At 43.3% G+C, this 22,452-nt stretch overlaps 1 protein-coding gene across 48 annotated transcripts in view; it reads left to right on the forward strand.

The window, feature by feature from the left end:
* Window positions 1-22,452, forward strand: part of LOC142588398 (uncharacterized) — a 139,653-nt gene that overhangs the window by 27,221 nt on the left and 89,980 nt on the right. For 46 of the 48 annotated variants that reach the window (XM_075700071.1, XM_075700088.1, XM_075700089.1 and 43 more), the window contains 7 exons: window positions 4,200-4,247; window positions 6,593-6,655; window positions 11,779-11,826; window positions 13,927-13,974; window positions 14,955-15,002; window positions 20,146-20,217; window positions 20,837-20,899. In XM_075700071.1, coding sequence (XP_075556186.1) covers window positions 4,200-4,247; window positions 6,593-6,655; window positions 11,779-11,826; window positions 13,927-13,974; window positions 14,955-15,002; window positions 20,146-20,217; window positions 20,837-20,899 — 390 coding nt within the window. The remainder of the gene's footprint in view (window positions 1-4,199; window positions 4,248-6,592; window positions 6,656-11,778; window positions 11,827-13,926; window positions 13,975-14,954; window positions 15,003-20,145; window positions 20,218-20,836; window positions 20,900-22,452) is intronic. The other 2 variants (XM_075700061.1, XM_075700081.1) reach the window with 1 other exon arrangement.

Below are 22,452 nucleotides of genomic sequence, written 5' to 3' on the forward strand. Positions count from 1 at the left end.
TATTAACGGACGGTTGAGTGTTGGTGATGACAGGCAGGAACTTGGAAAAGTCTTTGTTCTCTAGTGAATCGGACACACCGATTTGTTAGTATGCAGTGCAGTGTTTCCTTGCAGCCCTCGCTTTCCACAAAGCTCGTTGAGCACCCCGACCGCTAATAAATTCATATTGTTTAGGAGATAAGGCATTCTGAATTTCAAACAAGCTACACAAAACAAAATAAACTTTTGCGAGAGTTACCTGACACTTCCGAAGATAATAAATTGAAATAAAAATATCTTATATCATTTTCTGTTCAACAATAAAAGTATTTACATCTGTAAGAATAGGCTGCGTACATTAACGTGATCAAAGGAAGATTAAAATAAGGAGTCACGGAGAAATTTAACACACGTAAGGTAATTAATTATATGTAGCAGCAATACAGCGAGGATATTGAGGCTATCGTCGACCGTTTCCTGCTTAGATTTAAACAAATCAATGTTCATAACTCTAATCAAGCAAATGGCGGCACGCGACAATCAAGCACCCGACAAGGAAGAGACACGCCGGAGTTGCTCTGAAGATTCTGCTTACACTTTCATTTGACGATCATTTAATAGATGTAATGACCACTCAGACACGCGCATTGGAAATATGCATGGCCAAAAAGCTAGAGTTCAGAGCTGAACAAATAAAGCAGTTCATAGCAAAAAGAGCTATATTTCCTCCTTTACTTCCTTGCCGGGTAATTAAGTAGCCTTCGTGTCGACTAATTAGAAACACATCCGTAATGTTGTCTGGCATATTTGTAACAGTGAGCACTAAGTATCGGCTATATCGGTTGCAGCAGTCGTAATTAAAGAAAATCAGTTACCTCGATGTGTTCATAAGCTATTTATATTACCGCACAGCACGGTAACATCATCAATACAGTACGAAACTGCAATATATATATATATATATATATATATATATATATATATATATATATATAATATATATATATATATATATATATATATATATACATATATATATATATATCACGCCTTTATTACGAGATGAACTTCTACCAACTAGCCCAACTTAACGCTCCAATTGCAAAAACACCTGAGCCTCCAAGCGCAGAAACCTTTACGACAATGTCGCCTCTGACGCGCCCCGAGCAGCAGCCTGTTTCAGCAAGCTGCAATATTTATCTGGCAAAAATTGAGCTGACTGTTGAATTTTATGCATAGCAATCTTCAGGTCTTATAGGTTGCTTCTGAGTGCTAAAAAGTCGTCCATATAGGTATTTACTTGAGAAATTGAGTAATCTTTTCCGTTAACAATATCAATACTGTTTAAACCTTTCAAAAATGACATTAAGTTGTAGTGCAAAATCACTACTTGCGTCGCAGCATGACCTACACTACCATTTCTCTCGTTTACTGGCACCTATAGAAGCATGAGTCACTTCAGCTGTTCCTGAACATTCCGGGCCGAAAATGGTACACTTGGTGACAGGTGCAACATTCAACTTATACACCATTTTTGTCAACTTCAAGGCAATGACCGCACTTCGCGAAGGCCATACCTGAAAACGAAAAAAAAATGCGAGCACTATGCTCCGTTAAGCCGTCGATGGCGGAGAAGGTTAGTCTAAAATTCAACAAAGCTTGAAACCGTAGCACACCTGCAGGAATAAAGTGATTGATTAACACCGGGTCAGTATGCACCGACAAGGGCACAAGATTACACAGGGAGCACTTTTTCTTAAGGCTGTTGGTCCGTCAAGCGCGGCCTAGCAGCTTCCCCGACAGACAGTGTGAAGCGAAAAGCCACGAAAATTTCGAAAACTATGTCATTCGCTCTCTTTCGGATGTAAGTGACGATAGTGCAGAATAAGCTTGGCGAGCTTATTCTGTGGCACTACGCGACACTGCGGTGGCACTGCGCGACAGACAAGTGAAATCGGCAGCAGCAGAGTGGGGGATGATCACAGGCTTTATTGATGTGTGACCAACAACCAAGGTCACCTACAGTTATACCTGGACGGATATTTTCATGTCATTAAAATCTGCTTAATCGCCAGTGGATCTTTTCTGATCCTACCACTGGTCTCACCCCATTACGAATATTGAGCCTGTCTATTCTTGTTCTCAGGTAGCCAACTATGGCCTGAAAAGCAGGGCAACGCCCTTTGTGTTATCCGAAAAAAATTTCTACATCGCTGAATATTAATTAGAAAGTGAAATATGGTCCAACATCCCACATAGCCACATAACTTATTGACTGTGTTGTAAATGTGTTTGCAAGTTAGGTCAGGAGGTGCTGAGGCCAGTGCCAATTCAGGAAAGAGGAGAAGTGGAGTGGCCGTCCGTGCATTGTAGCAGCTGGCAGCGTGAGCACACTGCACCACGCGCAGTATTCTTCGCTGTAGAACAAAAAACCGCATGTTCTGAGATGTTCTTGGGGCAACAGTGTGCGGGTCTAGCAGTGAGGATCCTTATGGAACACTCCCAAAGTGTCTCTACGTTCTTTGCGCACTCATTCATGGTATTGCCACCCGTAAACACGGTGTTAAGCAAACAGGCCTCCGCATGCCGATGCAGGAATTGTTTTCCGTCGGATCCCATACTCGCTTCCTTGTCTGCATCTTCGTCCGCCAGATAAGACCTAGGTGGATTCCATCATCCCCCAGGCCTACAAGACGGCGCTAGGCATCCCGCGCTATGCCAGCACCCACCAGCTACTCCACCTGGTTGTTCCTAACACGGTTGATAAGCTAATTGAAGTCCACCTAAGCAGCGCAGCGCTACCGTTTAGCACTTACAACGACAGGCCAACGTGTTCCTACCAAACTGGGCATATAGCGTGGCCTCACTATCACGAGGAACGCGTGCCCTCCAACTCGGGTCAGGGCCAAGATCCTTGCCAAACCGCTTCCTAAGAATATTTTCCCAGGGATCCAAGGTGTCACTCGTAGGGCTTGCACAGACTCTCTGCCCGATTCCTACAACGGCCTCCCAGATGTGCTTTGCGTGGACGCGGCTCGTTATCTCTTTCTCTTCTAGCTACTCTCATTTCGCAGTCTGCGCGGTGACCGGCTCGGTGCGAATCGCTGCCTCAGCAACCATCTCGAGACCAAAATCGGAAGCTGCGGAAGAAACAGCCACCACTCTCGCCATGCTAAATCCGGACATCCGTGTAGTGGTCAGCGGCTCCAAACAGCCCATCGCTAGCAGAGTGACTTCACCAACCCTGCATCTCCTTGCTAAATAATTACCAATGTTAACGACATTTTATTAACGCGACAGGCTATCTTACATTAGAAAAAACGGTCGAGCGCAATTGATGCAAGACTGTAGGAAAGGTCATTCCAATCTGAGGTTGCACTTGGAAAGAAGGCGGCGGAAATATAACAGCGTGGGTGCTTAGCCACGTGACCTGAAGGATATGGCCGATGTGATGCTATATGGGTGCTCGTTGGGTTAATAAAGCTCGCACGCTCGCTGGCACTGTACTTACGTAACAGGGCTAAAGACTCAATCTGGCGACGATGTGAAAGCGTGGATAGGGCTGATTCTTTTGTTAATGAGAATACGCTGGTATGGTACCAATAAGACGAATGATCAAGCCGGGCTGCGTGATTATGTACTCCTGCAAGTATTTATAATATATATTTTATACAGGTTCGAAATGGCAGCCGTATAATCGAGCTTTGGTATGGCAAGGGGTTTATAAGACAGCAACTTTAAGTGATGAGGAGCATGACCTAGGCTACATTTTAGTAAACCTTGTATTTTGTTCGCAGATCCTACTATGTTGGTGACATGCGTAAACCAGGTTAAATTATGCTACAAGATGAGTCCCAAGTACTTAATTGATTCGATTGCTTCCACGTTGATGTTACCGTTTGTGTAAGGGAAACATAGGCGACCACGACAGTGCGAAAAAGATAGTGATTTACATTCAGTTGGGGTAAGTAAATGTAAGTCGTTTATGTACATTAGAAACAACAGGGGTCCCTGTTCTCTCCCCTGGTTGACAGCGGACGTAACTGGGGGAGGTTAGAAATTTTCTCACTAACAAGGACAGATTGGAGGCGATTGATAAGCAATGCTTCAATCCAGTTAAGAGCACTGAAGTTAATATTTAGGTCATAAAATCATTTATGCCCTACCCGTGAATCTCGGCACATATACGTAAAAATCTTTCAAAAACAATTATTTTTCAGGCTTCGGTGGATCTTCTACTGGAGCTTCGGGATCTTCCAGTGGCTTGAGTGAGTGCATCTGTCGCTTTTTCAAAAATAGGCGCCGTGTTGACTGAACACTATTATAGGATATGCGTTCTTCCAATGATAATGCAAATTAAAGTTCCTACTCCTATATTAACTTCAACATAGATAAGTTGAAAAACCAAGCAGGTTGATCTGACAGGTAGAGACAGCACTTGCCAGCTTCCACACGACCAGTCCTGATCAGCACATCCTGCTATGAATTTCAGTCATTATGTTTGTGGTGGCGTCTCTCGTTCTTGTGGTGTGGCGAAAGCTCTGAATCGCGCAGCCACAATAGTTGTGAAATTTGCACACACGTTTTCCCGAAAAGGAGGTCAAGAAGTTGAGAAAATATAGCATAACAAGTAATATCAGACAGGGATATCAAAGCGACGTTTTGTCTGAAATTGAAAAATTTATTAATACAAACATCTAGGTGTCACAATAACTAACAACGTATGCTGGAAATCCCATGTTTCCAATACATGCCAGTCAGCTTTTCGTAAACTTTGCTTTCTGAGACATAAATTGAAACAGGCTCCCCTTAACACTCGATTAGCAGCTTAATTTACACTCATCCATCCCAAACTTGAATATGCGTGTATTTTGTTGGATCTTTTCACCAAAAATAACATTGAAATCTTGGAAATGATACAGCACAAAGTGGTAAGATACATGTTTTTCTAAATACCGCTCAACTGGCTCCCCAAGAACCTTAATGCAATCAAACAACATTCAAACATTGCAACTGGGAAGGAAAATTCACAGACTGAAATTCCTTTCTTTTTTCTGAAGAACAACCATTTCACTCTTAGGTCAGACCCTTTTATAAGACCACTTGTAGCACGCCGTACAAAGCATCGACATGCTGAATCTTAACGCCTTATCTCACCAGGACTAACCTTATTAAGTATTACTTATTTCCCCGAACCATATTAGACTGAAACAATTTGCCTATATCACATCTATTCAGCATTGATGCTTTTGAGCAATTAGGTCGTTAAATTTGTTTTATTCTTTTTGGGCGTTCTTTTTAGATATTATAGTATGTAAATATACCAATATATTATGTATGCCCTTAATACTGATCAGGATGTGCATTGTTGCTCTTTCTCGTAATTTTTATTCGCTTATTTCGCACTGTGTTTTATATCTTGTTGAATTGTATTATTGTTTAATGTTATTCTACATTTTCGTTTGTATTTATCGACACTTCATTTTTTGTATGCTACATACGCCCTTCCTACTTGGGCCCTTGCTGGGGCCTGCAGCATGTTATAAATAAATAAAAATAACATAAACATTCACATTGGTCCTTCTTTCATTCCATTAAATAAAAGAGTGCATTCCTGATAAGAAATACAGATTGAGTTTTGAAGGAGGCTCTCAAAAATCAAACTTCTTTTTCTTTCGCTCGACTGCGGCTGCTTTTCCAGTATCTCGCAGGATATATGTTTGGATATATACAAAAACGTGATACCCCAGCACTGGAGGTTCCAGAAAATCGACCTAAATTAGAATGTTCAACGGCAAAGCTCTATCAGTGAACAAACGTCTCTTCTGCACACCAATACAATCAATATCGCAATAAAACCCAAACATGTAATCTCGCCTCGTACGTACCTCTATAAGACAGACATCTTTATGAAATAGCTCATGATATTCAAATGCTTCTTTCTTTTTCAAAATATTTCATTTTTTCGTTCAGGCTACTCCATTCTAGGGCCACTGGGTATGGGGACTGTATATGTGCCCATACTTGGTCAATCACCACGAATATGTACTCTATGCGCAATGTACAGAACGCCTTCATCTACTTAAAATATGTGCCGCCACTTATCTGTGCACACACCTCTCCTCAACAGTATTCCTTCGGTGTACATCAAATATCACCATCGTGCTCGGGAAATCGTTGCATTGAATTTTTTCTGCATGTATCAGCCGGAATTTGTGTTTGCACTTTGGCATGGCTTGTCAAATGTCTAATGCACGAACGGAATTATTAAGTGGGCCAGAGTAGTGAAATGTGCCGTGGGGAAGCTTAAACATCGCACAAACTTACACGTTGCATAGGACAGAAATTGAGAGACTAACACACATAACATTCATTTATATAGCATTTAAATAACAACTTCATGAAATATATACGGCACATTCATTCCAACTTTTGTATTACATCTGCTGCATTTTGTTTTGATTTATGAAGTGTAACGTCCGAAACCAGTGGTACTCTGTAAGTCTAAGCTGCTTTAGTGTTTCTTTTTCGCCTCCCTTTCAAAACAAGTTTCGGCTGAACGGCGTGCAAAAGAGATGGCTTTCTTTTTTTTTTTCTCTCTCTACTGTTTTAGGTCATGGCTCTGGTGCCCTTAGTGGCTTGACTATAGGACTTCCGGGTATGACTGGCGGTTCAGGTGAGTGGTGTGGCCGCTTCTCCGCAAAATGAAATTTGTCCTGCATATAAAATTCAGCGATACTACTTCCAAATTTGATAGCGACTGGTTGCGCAGCAAACGAAAGCTAGGACAATAATGTAACCGCCAAACTTCCCTTCCACTCATTTGTAATCGCACCCGACGCTGTTTGAAAAAATAAACGGACAGGTTTCTAGGGCTAATTCAGCACGAGTACAACACTTGCTAGCTGAGTACGTTTCCTGGGAAAGGAGCCAGCCGCTCGTAGCGGATAGCATGAAGTCGAAAACTGACTTTGGTTGCACGCATTTTCGCTTCACTGACCTCCGCTGGAGTCCATTTGTGGGAAGCAGGCTTCAACACGAGTCTAGCGACCGAACACGCTGCCCCCGATTGCGTTCCTGTATCAGAGGGAGCGAAAGGCGCTTGTCAGTATCCGCGATACCGAAGTAAGAAAGTAACCATGGCGGTGATGACTATAACGCATGACTAGCAGACTGGTCATGTGCATAGCATCAAATGTGTGTTTAGACTTAACCCTCAGAGGTACAAAAGCAAACGACCCGAGAAATTATCAATATATCGATTTTTTTCTTTATTAGGGTCTTCTAAACAACAATGGAACACGTTTCAACAACATATTTTTATAGCTTGTATGTTACTCCCTGTGACAGATGTGTTCGCTTCTACCTTGAGGGAACCGAACCTTTTGCTTGCGCTTCCTAATTGTTTCCAACTCTATCAAACAATTTCTTGCGGTAGTGAAGCTCAATCAAACATTGCAAATGTTGCTGCAGTTAAATGAGAGGATTTACAGCTCTGCGTTATTAGCACAATTCAAGCACCTCTTCCGAGCGGGAACTTTTGTGATTTGGTGTTCGCGAGCTTCTGGTTTTGTCAACGTTCTATTGCACCTGTATATCTGCCTAAGATTCGTGCTCCGCTCTCAGATCGAAACTTTTGCCAAGCATTTTATCACTAGCATCTAGGCTAACCAACACGCCGAGCCCCATCCTTTAAAGCCGTACTGCAACACGAACGATACCTTTAAGAGCTGTTTCTTTCCTAGAACAATGACTGAAGAGAACAAACACATGCACCAAATACTTACATTGAGTAACCTGTCTTGAAATACTATTGGTGTGTTGCTTGTTTTTTTTTTTTTTTTTTGGGGGGGGGGGGTCTGCCCAGCCGCAATCTTGTACGTTTTCTTATATTTTATTTTTTCTGACTGACGGAAAGAAAATATGTGCATTGGAATGGTGGCCACACCTACTTCGAAACATTTGCTTCATTATTTTACACTTGTTTGACTGCGACACATATGCCTAAATGTTCGACTGTGTTCTTGCGTCATTAGCGTTGTATTCACTTCAAACTTTTCCTTATAGTCATTTTGTAAAAAATATTTGAAGCGTTAGCGTTACTTACGCAAAACATTCGAACTAAATTTAGCCTAAATATCAGGAACACCTGCGTTTAACATTCATTCCTACATAAGCGTAGGTGACGCTGATATTTTATTGCGATAACAAATATGTGGGCAATCCAGGCGAATGTTTGCCGGTGGCGTAGGCATCACCGCGATGTTCCGTATGAAGTCTAAGTGCTATAAGAAGCTATCGCACCTCACACGCCATGACCTGTGGATGCTAGGGAAGGCGTGCGAAGGGAAGCCGAGAAGGCTGGTGGCTCTACGCGTGCCCGATGTTCGGGGCCACGTGATAAAGCGCGAGAAAAAAGGGGTAGGAGTAGGGGGGGGGGGGGTTTGAGTGAGCGGGCGTCTCCTCCTCTAGCCCGGCCACGCGCAGCCCACGCCCTATCTTGGAGGTAATCTGCAGCGGGTGCAAATGGTTTTTGGGTTAGCCTAGATAGTCGATTGCTGCATGTGCGCTCTCTTCGCGAGCGCGCCTAGTGCTATAGGTCATGCAATCTAACGTTTCAGGGACCTCTTGGAGGGAGAGGCAGCAAAAGCGCTCGCTCCGCTGTTTCCGGTTTTGATCACGCCAACGTCGCGACAGTGAACCTTCGCGGTCATTCAACGAGATCTGTTCGCTGTTGTCTGTGTGCGCGTGACACAGTGCCTGCTAATTTAATTAGTCAGCGAAGAGTTACGGTGATTTATCCGACCCAGAAAAGTACGAGCCTTACACTTCGCGTAGTTGGCTAACATTATGCTATCGCTATCAGTGCCAGCTTTTCTTTATAATCACCATGTTGTTTGACTCGTGCTAATAAGTCAAGACAACCGTTTACAGACACAATTGCTCTTTAATGCCGGCGATTCACAAGTTTTTCTTTAGTGCTTATTTCATGCAAAGTTTATGTACAGACAGTATGCAGACGAGCGTGCCAAAACCAACTACTGCAACGGGACCCTCGTTCACTCGACCATGACAATCGAGAGAAGGAGTGACACGATTTCTAGCTTCGTCATATGATAATACAGCGAGGTAAAGTAGAAGTAGACAAGGAATCACAGGAGAGTGGAAGCGAATTCATTAGCAGTTGGCGAACAAGGGAAACCTCAGCTTGGAGACAATGTCGGCACAAAGCAGGTTATTTTTGTCATGCTGGCCTTTGACTTCATCACCCACTTTTGACCAGCACAGGTAAATATGCGTGTTTACTTGTTTCGTTTACCTTTGTCAGTCTTATAAAGTTTGGTTCTAAGCGATGTGAAGCAAGCTTCTTATACTTCCGCAGGGTCGAAGTATTCTTCAAAAATACTGGTATTATTTGCACACTTCTAATGGTGGTTTAAATTTTTTTAGTACAATTTTATTTTATTCGAAGCTATGAAGTAGATATTCAATTTATTCTCACGGCGAAATGCTTTTATCTCCTCTATCCTGTCTCCAGTATTAGTCGGTATTACCCCAACCCTCGTGCGGACCAAATAGTTAGAATTTCATCTCATTTATTGTTAATATCAGCGCCTTTCGGCATTAAATAGGGCGGCGGGCTCTCATCAGAAAGATAAAAGTATACATATAACATGAACACAAGACCAACAGAAAGAAATCATACACAACAGTAATCTATATATAGTAGTAATGCAAACACAAGACAAATGAATAAAATATACCAATGCAGAAGTAACGTTATCTATCTAATTCAGGTGCAGTAATGCAATATATTGTGTGTCTAAGTTGAAGTAATAATACAAATAAATCACACTACAACAGCAGTGAAGTTAGCATATAACACAAAAACAAATTGCCTGTAATACAAACGCTTAGCTATATAATTCGGGAGTAATGAGGTTGGCTATGGCGTGCTTAAGGTGGAAATAATAATGCACTGAGCAAGACGAGAACAAGGCGAGAGCAAGAACCAGCGTTCCGACAAGTGGACTTGTCTTCTTCAAGGCGACATATGCTCTCCTCGGCACAGTATACATGGTGTCCCAAGTAACTTTAGCCAAACTTTAAATATATGCGAATGCCACGTAGCTGGACGAAACCAAGGTAATGTTATTTGCCCTCGCTTGGAGATAGTGGGATTATTTTTTCTTTCTGCCTAATTATACAGTTAGCATTAATCAATTATTCAACTTCCCAAATATTGCATTCAGATGAAAAGCGTCAATGACAAAATTGTAGAGCCGCATCAAAAACTCTCGACACAGCTTTCTTTTGTTCAATACGTGCTACATAAAAGTGCTATTCCGAGCGTGAAAGAAACCCGAATACGCACACAAAATTGTCAAAGCCTTTAGAACTTAATTTTCTTATAGGGCCACGCCGTGCTTACAGATAAAAGGGTTGATTACTGTACCTACTCCTATCTATTCCTTTTTGCTCGTTATAAATACTGATGAAGAACTTAAACCTCTGCATACTTCGAAAAGAGGAGACTTGTTTCAAGCCCAATGCGTCTCTAATCTGCGAGCTTCTTGCTGCTAAGCATGACTGCCGGTCACAAACCTCGATGCCTGTACCTGATCCTTTTCGAATTTACCTCTTAATACCGCTATAAAGAGGTCCCAAGCAAAACAAGCGTATTTTAAGATCGTTCCAATGTTCCTTAAACACAAGTTTCTTTAACTTTTCCGGTGCATACTTAATTTATTTGAAAAAATGTGCCGGAACTAGAAACCTTGTAAGAATTTTTATCAATGTGGCATGCTCATTCTAACGTGGAAGTGAATGTCGTGTTGACGTACTTAACCTAATCAGTCGGTTACAATTAGGTGAGATTCAAAAACGCATGCTTAGCATTTTTTTGCTTGTTGCTTAATCGTATGTGGAATAATCTTGCTATGTTGAGATTAATTTGCCAATCAAGACACCAAGACGAAAGTTTTCGGAGGTTGGAAAACAATACAATGTCACTAATACAACACTGCCATGGGCATAAAGTGGAACTTTTTATTTCAGGCTAGCTGGAAAATTAATCATGAAAATGAAAAACAGCAGGCTCCCTAAAACTGAGTTCTGGAGTGCAACATATGCTACATCTGCGAATGACGCGGCTCTAACATTTATAGCCAAGGACTGCTAACGGTCGCTCAGATAGTCTTTCAGACAGGCTGACATGGATTCTGACATTCTTAGAAACGATAATTTGAAACGAGGAAGTTACGCCACACGACAACAAATGCCTTCTTATAATATGACGAAGTCCTCGTTCTTGGGAAATTGTTACAACGGAAGGTATGTTACGCAAGAAGGTTAGCTAGGAGGTCATAGCACAAAGATTGCAACGCAATTTGTATCAACGTAGTTTTAATACACACCATTGCTGTAGCAGAAACCATTCATTCGGGGACAGGTTTCAGGAGTGGGCACACAAATTTCAAAGTTCATTCGAAAATTCTAACAGCTGGTTTATTTCTAACGCAAAATTATATTTTTTCGCCTGAGTGAAATGAAGTAGCCTGTGCCGTACTGGTTGCATCATCTCTAGTTTGGTTCCATTTGCCCTTAACTACTTAAGCAGCTCTCAGTTACATAGTACATTTCGCATGCTCTTTAAGGGCTAAGCTCTGTTATCTGGAATTTTGAAGCAACGGAAATCAACGGGACATCCGTGGAAAGAAGGCATAGACGCAGCGCCGACACATACATTATTATTTCGAATATGTGCAGCCCGCAAATCATTTTCTTCCTTTGCCGCAGGCTTTGGTGTATCTCTTGGGGGAACTGCGGGTTCTTCGAGCAGCTCAGGTGAGTGCGGCATTAAGTGTGTAAAGAATGCAAATCTAGATGCCTAATTTCTATGAATACGGGTATAAATCCGTGGTACTTGTAGAGGTGACGAAAATCGAAGCTCGTACATTGAAATTCACTGTTGTTAGAAACAATTAAAGAAATTTTCTGTGGCGATTTAGCCGTCAATGCGATGGAAATGCGTTGGCGTTGCGTCGCACTTCTTTGAGGTCCCGCATCCATGATTTAAACAGCGTTCACCAGATTGAAAAGTGTTGTTTTGCAATTAGTTCTCTGGACACCCGTCCTGCGCCTTAGAGGAACGAAGGGCAACTGACGATGGTACGGGTACGGAACGGCCACCGTAAATTAACTGTAAGCACACAGACACACACACACATTATATATATATATATATATATATATCGTAAGAGGTCAACAAAGAAAGGCACCAAGGACAACACACGGGAAATCACTTGCACTTACTAATTGAAATAAAGAAATTGTAATTTAATACGGAACTGAAAGTGGATGAAAAATCAATTTCAAAAAACAAACGATCCCACGCCTTCGCATTACGCGTACGATGCCCTACCAATTGAGCGACCGCAGCGCTGTCCTCTCAAACACGTTCTGAGGTACTTATGTGCCAGTACTAGAACTAACCCTGGGACTGTTAGCCAGCGCCACCACTCACAAACCTTGGCGGCGGATGTGGAACATCTTTTCTGTCGCAGGCGTCACGAGTACGTAATTTTTTAGGGGGAAGGCAACGGGTCAACAAACCAACACGTACTACCTGGAGGCATCAATGTTGCCGGATACGACACCCTCGTTTTGTATCAAAGGGCAGCTTAGCTTAATTCAAGTGGCCATTAGTGCTTTAGCATTCACAGCTCATAAGAAAAGCTTTGGTGGCTTCGGATTTTATTGCAAAAGCATGATATGCCCCACTACGCGAAAATCAGTCGGCGTCGCCGGGAGTCAAAGATGGTACAAAGAATGGCCGACGCTGCAAAGAATAAAAACAGGTGAAAAATTCGCCAATTCACGCCACATTTCTCAGGAAGGTTCCTCTTGTCCAATTAAATTAATGCCTTTGAAAAGGAAATATGGCACATTTCGGTTTGAGTGGCAATCACGCCCGGGCCTCCGGGCTGGGACACCAGCATGCTTCCCCGACGGCACGGGGGCTCCACGGTTTTGCCTGACTCAATGTGTGGCCTAGTGCGTGTGCGATTGGGCACGTGACGGCGTCGCCAATGGTGAAGAGGTTGCGTCACGACATAAGTGTGTAAAATGAACGCGTTCACGACGTTCTGTTGTCTTCCAAAGGCCTAATGCTTCCGCATTTCATCAAGTAAACACTATTCAGTGTCTCTGCCGAATTCTAACGCGATAGCGTTAATGAGCCTCGTGTCGCGCAAAATTGGGCGTCCGCGTCAAGCACCGGCTTCTCCGTGCGCGAAAAGTCCACTATATCTTTAGATATATGTATTTAGCACGCCTTACTACATGACGTGTCGTATATGCGGGTAATATTGCCACCCCATTTTATCACTAAAGCGGTTCATACCTTGTCTTACGTTCTTCATAAAATTATTCCTCGTAATTTCCAGAATGATTTTGAGAATGGCAGCCCACAAATAATTGTCATGAAACAAAACACCGACGTCGGGCATGCCTTTTCTGTTAAATCTTCCCAGACGGAAATACTAAAAGCGCGAAACAATAACAGAAACAAGAAAATAAAGTAATTTTTTGTTACGGCTGTGCACAACCTCCGGGAAAGGCCCACGCAAGAGGCCGCATTTGTACCAGAAAGCTCGCCTTCGTGCATAGCGCTGGCTGCCAGCGTTTGCCGGTAAAGATTTCGATTACACAAGCAGTAGTTGCCGGGAAGCGTGAGAAGCAGTTAGGAATAGTTGAATAATACCGCGTTCCACTCTTAAAGGCGAAGCTTAAGCGTCCTTCAATTTTTTTTTTTTTTGCATTCAGTGTAAGGTAACAGGATGCCTACCTGGTTGACCCCTGTGCCTTTCTTTCTGCTTGGTGTATCCCTGATTCTCAGTCGCACGGAATATGTAAAGAAGAGCGAAATTATCTTTCCTATTTCAGGCCACGGTTCCTCGGCTGGAGTAGGGTCGAGTACCTGGGGCAGCTCAGGTGAGTAGTGGTATGTCTGCTTAAGGCGAGAAACACTGCCAGCCCCGTTAAATAAATATCGCCATAACATTTGCGCCTTGAAATATATGCTTCAAATTCGCTTTAACCTTGTTTAGGGCTGTGGGATATACACGTCTTAGTTTGTAATGTACATGAGAACACGTTACAGCGCCAAAGAGAGGAAATATATATCTATTTCGTTGGTGCTGCCTTCTATCTAAAGGTAGTTTCAGCAGATTACGTGAGAGTAGCTTGGTGAGTAGGTGACGATACGCGTGCGAGAGCTAGAAAAAATGTTTTCAATGTTGGAACGCTCCGTGCATTTGGTCCACATTTACTAGCGAGCAGAAAGTGATGAAGTTTACCGATAAGGTACTCCCCTTTCCTGCATTTAGATGCACACCTTTAGGTCGTAATAAGCATCATGATTCTGTCTTTTTATCTTTAGGCGGCAACTTGTACCGAGAGCTCGCCCTAATCAATGCGTGTGCGGGAACATCAACGCCAAAAAAAGGCGTTGACGCCACTGGGGCTCAACGCATAGGGGAGAAGGGGGCACCTACGTTTGGCGTATTCGCGGCTCAAAATGCTAACTTACGAAAGTCGGTTGTGTAGCTTGAAGCCTGGGTTCTGTTTCACGAATACGATGTTTCTATGCTTTCCGAAGCAAAGAAACGTCGTATGTCTTACGGCGAAACTTTTTTTACCTTCAGGACGTTTCCCTCTCACCTCGATTCCCCTATTTGTTCCAGCGTTTTTCATGCTCAGACCATGCAGGTAAACAACCATAATCGAGTTTCGTATAGCTAGCGTTTCCCAATGGCCGTGATCAGGCAATCTTCCTAGTATAATATTCAGCGACGAAGTACCTTTATTTAATTTATGTACTGCTACAACTTCTAGATGTCCATTGAGTCCTAGCATCACCGTTAACGTGCATGCCTGAACGCGCGCTATCAAATGTGCCTTCTTCATTTCAGCTCACGGTGGCTCTGCTGGAGCTGGATCGGGTGCCTTAGGAAGCTCAAGTAAGTACCGCTTTCTCCATTTAGGCCAAGGATCATTGTCACTACAAATAAATAAATGTCGCTAAACCATTTGTCCACTCATTGTAGAGGTTTGTATGAACTTGAATACCACCGTTTTCTAAAAGTAAAGAAAGAATCGTTTTTTTTTCTACGGTGAACAATTTCGTGCGGTATCGACTAGAATGAGCATGCACCCTATCAATCTTTTAATGAGAGAAAGAAAACATAACCACAGACGTCTTTCAAAATTGGGATGACGACGTGCTAGAGGGCGAAGGAGGATGATGGCGATTGTTATAATTATCACCGCAGCGAATGGCGTCCCATTCCAATAAGACTGGCGACAAATAGATGGCTAGCGAATGTGAGCTGGCTAGCTATTTCTTATCTCTTTCTTCTTATCTCGTAAATCTACAGAAGCCTCTGACAATGCAGTCCACATCTTTTCTGTGGTTTGCTTTTTCTCTCGAATACTTTTTCTCTGGCTGATCTCCACCACTGACCATCTAAAGTTCTCACCAGCTTTGACCACCAGAATTTCTCAAGTCAGATTACAATAATAATGAATGAATCAATCAGTCATTTATTTACCATGCCCAGGAACAAACTTGAATTCTGAGCGCTGGCGCACGCGTACATAAAAAGACAGCAGGGGAATACCAGCAGAAAACAACGAACAAAATAACAATCTAGAAAAGAAGAGGTGTCTTGGGACCCCTTTCAATTATTTTTCATTGCAGCATTTGCAGCATGCCTACTATTTTTCTTGTTTCGCCTTCGGGTTTCGGTTTTTCTAGGGGGCATAGCGAAAGGCTGCCGGGTGTCTCAGGTTTTGGTGAGTGTGGACGCGCGCCAACCATATTCACATGCTTTAAGGAACACAGTTTCAATATACTAAAAAAAATTCGCGGTTCCTCCCGAAAGGCGAAGCATCGATTACGATAGTAATTTAGTAGATAGCTGTAAGAAATAAAGATAGTAACTTTATCGGAGGTATAAACTTGTAAACATTCGCTTCCTAACGAAATTAACAATGATAGAATAAGTAAGCGTGACTCAACGAGGACGTAGAAAGAAACAGACACACAGAGACAGTGCGCACACAGAGACAGCGTGTGTGTCTGTTTTTTCTACGTCCTTGTTCAGTCGCCCTTACACATTCTATCATAGATTCAAACAAACTAGCCCGCCAACGTGTTTTAACTAAATGAACCAGCATGGCGTCACACGCGCACAGTTAAATATGAACACATCTCACTCGATGAGGGCGGAAACTCGCTGTCAAAATTCTGGAGTGAGGAATCGCGGCAGCAGCACGTGGATTGACCTTCATGCATCTCTCGCTTCAACGCGAACGAAATGAAGAAAGCACAGCGCATACGAAGCTACCGACACTACGCGCGCTCTGCAAATATTGGAGCTCGCTTTGAAGACGAGGCCCGCGCAGGCGCGCACTTTGGCCACGTCGCAGACCGCTTTCAAGACACACGAGCGCCGGCAACGCGTCCCTACGGGTTCTGCTAATGGCGTCTACTACGGCATCCGCGATTCGCGTGGCCAACGCCGTTGTAGGCGGCGCGGTTGTCTCCATTCTGTGCGGAGCGGCGGGCGACGAGGACATCGAGGCACCCTATAGCAGCCCCCGGAGAGCAACGTCCCTCATCCCTCGCCTCACCCCCCTGCCTCGCACAGGACAAGAGAGGGCACGCATCCAACCGCATTCCTCGTTCGCCGGCTCATCCTCACACGTTTTGACTCATGTGGAACCTCACAGCGACGACAGCAATGCGCCTGGAGTGTCCATATGATTGATCACAATAATAGGAATGCTTGCTGATGGGATAGAAATGAAAGCCCGCATTTTTGAATGAGTTATTGTAAAATCATATTAAGAAGCAACAACGATCATGCGCACTTGCTTTGTTCATCAACCTGTGCGTCTACGTTGAATGTTCAGGTGCATTCAGCGTCTTCACATGTTATGACCACGACCCCCATACCACTCATACCACTTGCGCTGTCACCGCTGTTCCCAATTTTCCTCAGGACCTATACTTACTCTCCTGCTTCCCTTTACTCCGGCAACAAATTGTTGCTTTATCCCATCTCGAAGGCATCCCTCCAAACCATTGAAAGTCCACTGCACCGCGCATCTGTGTTATTCACTGCCTTGAACCTTGAGTTATGTACACGTGTACATAAATTGTACAACGCCTGTGAACAAGCACATCGATTCCACACTCGAATAATATTGTTATGGAGCAGCGGGTCATAATATTCCTATGAACAAAGACGACGATTTGGCAAAGCAAGCGTGCAGCTGTTTCGAGCAGCCATCATGTGTATCCAGCATTGCTGCAATTTGTAAATACTTGCAAATACACCTTCGCTTGACTATTTTTGCCCCGTGAGATTTTGGTGGAAGTCCTAAGGAAGAGTGATAGGCCCGCCTTAGGTCTACATTTACTCAAGTAACCCTTCATTCAAATTACAGAGAATAGCTGCCGCGTTTGCACGTACCTGGCATGTTGCTGGAGGCACTCGTACCTAACGTATTCTAAGTTCATTTCTGCTTCTATCTTATCCTTTAGCAGTGCCTGATAGAGAAAATTTGAAAACTAAGTCACTTATGCGAACGCAATCACAATTCTTCTTTTAGTTGAATGTCAGACTTAAAGGGAGGCATACTAAGTACAACAGTAAAGGAATGGCTTGATGGCCTGTCCTGTTTAACACACTTATCGCAGATGATTTCGATGTTTTATAGCCTTCGTTAACTAGTCTGTATAATTAATATTGCTGCTAGAACTGATTTTATGCTTAATACTTTGTACTTGTACATCACAATATTACTTTTGAAACATCATCTGTTGTTAGTACGCATGACTGATCTGAGTGTCGTTTTTTTTTTCTTTTCTCTTCTTACCGCTGATTTCTTAATATGTAAGCTAAGTAACTTGCTTTAGTTTATCAATTTCTTGTGTTTTGTTTCTTTTGCGTTATTTTGTTCGTCTTATTCTGCTTTATTGTTTTCATTCCCACATGCACTGTTGTTCCCCCTGCTGCTGCCATGAAACAGGTTTTAGGAATTAGTAAAGCTGCTGACGCAGCGTTTTTCCTCAAGACCTGTTCATATTCAAATGTATGTTGTGTATGGGAAATGAATCACTTACTTACTTACAATTAAGCAAGAAACTAGCAACACACATAATACTGAAAGTGCATCCGTCGCGCAGAAAATTTATGTACCAAGACTCCAGAGGACTGGAGTCTCGGGAAAGCAGAGGGAATCAAAGGGCGGGTTTTAAAGCAATAAATTTCGCTACATTTCATGTGCTAACGATCATCATTCGTGCCCAGTGGCCGAACGGAGCAACAAACGCGCCGTGAAAGGCGTTAACAATGATACCCCAAAGCAGTATATCTTTAAAAAAAGAAGGGGTGGGGGAGCTCAGGTTAGTATTGCAGAAAACAGAGGCCACGTAAATAAAAAAAAAACGACTTTTTTTGAAAAAATATCGCCAATGCCCTACATTTTTGTCCACTGTTTTCTTCCAATCTCTTGTGCTGAAAGGAGTGGATCCGCCAATTCGGCGATGGCACTGTTGCAAAGGTAGTACAGCTACACAACACGGAGGTCCACACGAGAACTCAAGGAGGCGGTAGCGATACCACGGGGCGCAGTCGGTGCGCTAGTTTTGTTTTGAACAGCATACCACCTTGCTTTAAAACAGATTTGAAAAACGTTTCCAAATATTCTTTAGGTATTATTACAATTGCTGTTCTCAACCGAACATATTTCAACTGTGAAACACTGCAAAAAATTAAAGTACAGTTAAATGCATTTACCCTTTCTCTTGCCTAGTTAATACACGTAATAAGATTTGCTGGCGTCGTTGGTCTTTAAACTACTCGCCCTCAGTCACCGTGATCACTTTTCTGCTTGCGTCAGCGTCTTCGCGGTGCTAAATTGTTATACTTTATATTGTATCACAAAGTTGCAAAGGAACTTCATTTGCAGCTCCGTGCTATTGTCGAGTGCATGACATGAGTGACGTGAATGTGACGTGAATTGACGTGAATGTTTAAGCTTTGCCGTCAGCCGAGGATATCGAGATCACAGTATAATAAGGAGGGTGAGGCGCACGCAGTCACCCAAGTCACGGGCATCTAATAAGGGCGCAACATTTAAGCTCTTCAACACCTCAGTTTTCCTTTCTGTTTGATACTCGTTAGAATTCCTTCCACTGTAATAATTAGGGGCGTCTAAATTTTGCAAGTCTAGAAATGCTTAGGGGCACTTCGAATGATAGCTTTGAATTCTTCCACGGCGATCATTCGACTGTTTGTTTACTGTGGAAGTCATTAAGTTTAATTTGCTTAATTACTTATCCAATTTCTACTTCGAATTATTTTCACATGTATGCCTCTGTGGCATAAGCAATACAAGGAAAATCCTTTAATTACCTCATTTACTGTAACTTTCAAAATTTTCAGTGCATTTCTTGCAACATCCTGCAGTTTTTATTTTCTTTCTTTTTTATTTTGTGCTTATTTATACACGTCGTGGAATACGCTTTAATAGCAGCGACCATAGCCAGTTCTCATGCGTCAAGCGCTATCAGCACGACCTACAATTTACTCACCTACTGGCATTTCTAGCACGTCAGTTTATATTTTTCAAGTCATCATCATCATCACAATCATCATCATCATCAGTCTGGTTACGCCCACTGCAGGGCAAAGGCCTCTCCCATACTTCTCCAACAACCCCGGTCATGTACTAATTGTGGCCATGTCGTCCCTGCAAACTTCTTAATCTCATCCGCCCACCTAACTTTCTGCCGCCCCTTGCTACGCTTCCCTTGCCTTGGAATCCAGTCCGTAACCCTTAATGACCATCGGTTATCTTCCCTCCTCATTACATGTCCTGCCCATGCCCATTTCTTTTTCTTGATTTCAACTAAGATGTCATTAACGCGCGTTTGTTCCCTCACCATACCATATAGGTATTTCTCAAATACCTATATTAATGTGCAATTTCAGGATTGTTCAGTTCCTTCCGAGGGTACCAGTACATAAAAAGTGCAGTTATATCTAAGCAACGTGTCCAGCAGATCCACTTTTTCTTTAACTGCATCAGGTTATGGCTCCGGTGGCTTCGACGGTACGGGCGGAATTGGAGGATCAGTGTCCGGCACCTTGACTGGTTCAGGTGAGTGCGGATGCCGCCCTTCTAAATAAGCGTATTTTGCCAGTGTGTGTGACATGGAGGTCTAGGTGCAAATGAAGGTTCGTATACTGAGTGGCTGAATTCGCAACTAACAGTAATAGAACAAGCGAAGCTGTTTTAATTTTTTTTGCCTTGTTTGTCACACTAGGCACGCTAGGTTGTCCCTGTCCCGCAATGCACGCCGGTTTCTCTCAAGAGTTGTCGCCATTGTCCACGCTTTCCTCCTCCTCCTCCTCCTCCTCCTCCTCCTCCTCCTCATCATCATCATCATCATCATCATCATCATCATCCTATTTTAAGTCCACTGTAGGACGAAGGCCTCCTCCGATCTCCAATTTCTCCTGTGCTGCGCCAACCGATTCCAATTTGCGCCAGCGAATCTTTATTTCATCACCCCACATATAGTCTATTGCCGTCCTCGATTGCGTTTCCCTTCTGTCATGTAATTTCATGAGTGACAACCAATCTTATTACAGTTACTTAAGATCTCAGTATTCTCGCTAAAACAGTTTTCATGTTCCCGTTGAGTAGACCAAATTTATATAATTAAGATGCGTTCTTTATGCTATATGGGGTAACGTTTTATTCTTTTCTCTTGAAGGCTATGGCACCGGGGCCTCTGGCGGCACTAGCACATCAGGGTTGGCTTCCTTGGGTGGTGCAGGTGAGTGGATCTATAGCAGCCCTCTTACCATGCGAACAATGATTACATGATTCATGTAATGCAGCTCTGAAATCTATATTTTATAATTGGACAGGTGGACATGACAACAGAAGCCGTAAATTCAGTCTGATCGAAGCAGGCATGAAGCCCTTATCAGCCCTTCGCATGTGCACTGCATAGTGAAGGCCTCACCCCAGTGATCCCCACTCATCCCTCTCGTGAAACAGTTGACTCTATCCTATACATGCGAATTTCCTAATGACATGACACCAGCAAATCCTTTATCATGCTATACCGTATATCGATTGATTAAGAGGTTGTTTGGCTACATTATATCTATCCTATTCATTACCCAACCTTTGTATTAGTGTCAACTAGAGTATCAGCAGAGCCCGTGTATTTTCTAACAAAAGTAAATGATTCTTCTCAAACTCCTCCATGTTTCTAGAAGTTTCAGACAATTACGCTGGAACTGCTAAAGCGCACTCATCGCTTTTTTTGTCATAAATATCGGTGAGCTGCTGTTCATGACTACTATGCTGCTGGTTACCTGAGTTGTGCGCGAAACGAGAAAGATAGGCAACCATCATCATTTGTAGCTTGAAGTGCATTCCGTCCATTTCGCTCAGACAGCCATGTGTGCCACTGTGTGCTATCCCCAGTTGCACGGCAGTAACACTGTTGTTTGTGCCCACAAAGCTCGTGCCAGCATCGGAAGGCAGAAGGCTGCGCTGGCTACGCTGCAGAGCTAATTGATCTGAGCACGAGGGTGCGCCCACCCGCTTTTGGCGTTGCGTATAGACTGAGACGCTTCGCTACTTGAGCCACAGTCTGCACATGCGTTAAAAACACCGTGACAACACAGTGACGCCGTCTGCACGCCTCGAGAGCCCCTATAATTGCTATCACAATAAAATCGGTCTAGCGATCGTACACGTATCAGTTTGTAGCCGTATCCGAAGCAGAGAGGTGGGGTTGGGAGGGAGGCGGGTACGTTTGAGGAGGTAGTCTGCAATAATAAACACACATATGATATTTCCCGTTGTCAAACGTGTTATTAGAACGGGAATGTTGCGGATTGCTTCAGGTTTAACGTCCCATAGCAATGCACAGGCTTAAGGGCACGCCACGTTCGAGATGTCCATCAGTCCCCGTCGCAACGCGGCCACTGAGGCCGCCGGAAATTAAACCGGCTACCACGTGCTTTATAGCAGGATGCTATAGCATTTGCCCCGTCTCAATTGGTGCTAATCACGTTGTTATGTCGCAAGTACAAAAAGAAATAAAGACATCACGCTGTTGCAAGCATGCCATTATTCCTTTAGCAGTTCACGCGACATTCAACTCCACCCCCATAAAGCGGTTAAGAAAAACGTTCAAAGTACACAGCAATAAAGTAAAGCGAAGTTAATGAGCGGCGCACTACTCCGGTGCTGGTGCGTGTGGGCTACCGCGCGGGGCCCAACTTGAAAGCGATATGCGACGGGGACAAAGTGCGCCGTGTGCTGATAGCTTCGTGTGCGCTGTGTTGTCGCCGCTGAGCTCGAGTAAAA

This window comes from Dermacentor variabilis, chromosome 7, assembly GCF_050947875.1.
Source record: "Dermacentor variabilis isolate Ectoservices chromosome 7, ASM5094787v1, whole genome shotgun sequence".
NCBI classification, from domain to species: Eukaryota; Metazoa; Arthropoda; class Arachnida; order Ixodida; family Ixodidae; genus Dermacentor; species Dermacentor variabilis.